General features: G+C 67.7%; 1 protein-coding gene across 1 annotated transcript in view; it reads left to right on the forward strand.

The window, feature by feature from the left end:
• The first annotated feature begins 1,130 nt into the window (after positions 1-1,130).
• Positions 1,131-2,632, forward strand: part of LOC112547954 (striated muscle preferentially expressed protein kinase-like) — an 8,213-nt gene continuing 6,711 nt past the window's right edge. The window contains exons 1-2 of the mRNA XM_025191522.1: positions 1,131-1,199; positions 2,243-2,282. Of these exons, the coding sequence (XP_025047307.1) occupies positions 1,131-1,199; positions 2,243-2,282 (109 nt within the window). The remainder of the gene's footprint in view (positions 1,200-2,242; positions 2,283-2,632) is intronic.

The following is a 2,632-nucleotide window of genomic DNA, read 5'->3' on the forward strand; positions in this document are numbered from 1 at the left end:
CAGGGGTCTTTGATGCCCCCCGGCAGGACCCAGGGGTGACCTCCCTGCGGGCGCTTGTCCTCACCGGGGTCCCCGCACCAGGCGGCTCTGAGCTGGACCCCGCACGCCCCCGGGGCAGGAGCGTGGGAGAGGGGAAACTGAGGCAAGCTAGCGGAGGGCTGTGCCAGCCCTGCCGGACCCTGGCCCCGTGGGGCCGAGAGTAGGGTCCAGGTCCCTCACTGGGGCGAGAGGCTGTGACCCTGGAGCCTGGCCCCAGCAGGGCCTGGAGCACTCCGGGAGCGCGGCCGGGGGGGCCTTCTCCCCCGGCCCCTGCACCTGCCCCTGCCCCTGCTCCAGCCCTCTGCAGACCCCGGCCCCGTGCCCCTCGCACCCGCAGCAGGTGCATCGTGGCCCCCCTGGGCCTCTGCTTCCTGCTGCAGGATCCTTTCCCCACCGCGGCCCCTGGGCTGCGGCCCCTGCTCCCCGCGTTGTCGGAGCCGCATCCCGAGCGTCTCTGGCAGCTCCGGTGCCCCGGTAGCCCCGGGTTTGGGCCTGCCAGGCGCTGTTCCCAGGCTGGCTGGGACCTGGCAATGCCTCGCATGGGGAAGCCAGAGCACACCCGTTAATGGCCCTCGATTGCGTTTTCATTCGTTAATGGGGGAATGATCCATCGACAGGCGAGCTAATCTGCTCATATATCTTCTCCTGGCCCTGGGCACCAGCCCAGCCCAGCGCCAGAGGCAGGGAGGGAGCCAGCTCTGCCTGAATACAGATTGGGCTCGGGCAGCGCAGCCCTCGTGCCTCCGTGCTGCACGCCAGTGCGTGGGCACGCATGTGTTGCACGTGTGCTTGTGCGTGGGGGGGGGTGGTATGTGTGTGCGGGATTGTGGCATATGTGCTTGGGCGTAGGCCTGCAGGCTTGTGTGGGTTGGTGTGTGTGTGCTTGTGTTTGCGTGCACATGAGCTTATGATTGTGTGTGTGTGTGTGTGTGCACGTGTGCATGCCCATGTGTGTGTGTTCATGTGTGCATGCATGTGACACTTTTCCCCTTGCATCTTCTCCCAGGCATCTGTGTCAAAGGTCCCGGGTGCCAGGGGTGAGCTTTGGCCCAGACTGAGCCCAGGCCCTTCCTGCCCAGAGCAGCCCCCGCATGGGGCCATGTGTCCGCCTGGCCCCCGTGGCACAGGGGCTGCGGAGGGCCAGTGGAGCTGCAGCAGCCGTAGGCACCACCCATGTCTGGCCCTGGACACCAGGAGCCAGGCTGCGCCAGGCCATGGCTGCTGGGCATGAGACTTGCTGGGGCTCGGGGGCACAGGGAGGCCTGAGCAGGGTCCCCGCTGCCCCTTCCCCAGGCCTGGAGCTTCTCCCCTCACTCCCTTGGCTGCTCTGTTTGGCAAACCCTGCCAGGTCGCTGTGCGGGGCAGGGCCGGGGGGTCCTGTGGCCACGTGGGGCAGGGCTGGGTGTCTCCTGGCCACGTGTCTGCCCATGGGCAGTGGGAGAGGGAGGGTCCCTGGAGCGCTGAGCCGGGGGCTGGGAACAGGCCCACTGGGGGAGTCTGTGCACACAGGGTCTTGGGAGTGTGACCCAGGCCTGCGTGTCTCGGGGGTGCGCAGGGCGGTGGCTGCATGTGCTGCAGGTTTCCGTGCATGTGTGTGCGTGTGCATCCCAGGTGCCCATGTGAGTGCAGGGGCACATGTGTGTGCATTTGGGTCCCGGACGTCCACATGTGTTCAGGGTTGCACGCATGTGTGCGCATGTCTATGATGTCATTGCGTGTGCAGGGATGCATGTGTGTGTGTATGTGGCAGGGGTGTCCACATGTGTACAGGGGTGCACGCGTGTGTATCAGAGGTGCCTACGTGTGCCCAGTGGCAGGCATGCAGCAGCCGAGTGCAGTCTTGGGGGTTCCCCTGCCTGGGCCGGGCAGCTGCGTGGCCTGGGGCCCCGTGGCCTGGCTGAGTCCTGCTGCCGTGTGTCCACACGCTCCAGTCCGCACCGAGGGGATCCTGGAGAACGCCCGCAAAGGGCCCGCCTGACTCGGGCCATCCTGGTTGTCCTCTCACTGGCTGCCCATGCCCTACAAACCCCGGCACACCCCCTGCCCCCGCTGCCGGCTTGCTGTGCCCCACGGGTGCTCCCCATGCCTGCGCCGTCTCTGCGCTGGGCCAGGCTCCGGTTGGGGCTGGGGTCCCCGGGCCCCCCACTCTTGCTGTCTGTGCTGCCCAGCCCCGGATCATGCTCTCCTCTCTCTTCCTTTGCAGAAAACTGGGCACTCGCGGCGCTTTGGGCGCTTCACGCATGGTGCGTTGAGTTACCCGCATGCAGCCCCCACCCGAGCGCGGCCGGTGCCCCGGGCTCACGGTCCAGCCTCCCCTATCACCCCCGGGGTCAGCAGCTGGCGGGCATTTGGGAGGGCGCACGGGGGGCTGATGCACAGGCCAAGGAGCCTGGGCACAAAGTCTCCACCTTCCAGGCCTGCCTTCCCCAGGGGGTGCGGCTGAGCGACGTGGGGCTCCCTCGGCCCCTGCAGAAGAGCCCAGAGCTGCCCCAGCCTTGGGGTTCCTGGGGGTGCAGGTGGGCCATGCCAGTGCTGGCTGGGCTCTGCTGGGGTGGGCTGGAGCAGTGCCATGATGGGGGACCCCAGCAATGCA

Source organism: Alligator sinensis, unplaced genomic scaffold, assembly GCF_000455745.1.
Source record: "Alligator sinensis unplaced genomic scaffold, ASM45574v1 scaffold673_1, whole genome shotgun sequence".
In the NCBI taxonomy this organism is placed as follows: domain Eukaryota; kingdom Metazoa; phylum Chordata; order Crocodylia; family Alligatoridae; genus Alligator; species Alligator sinensis.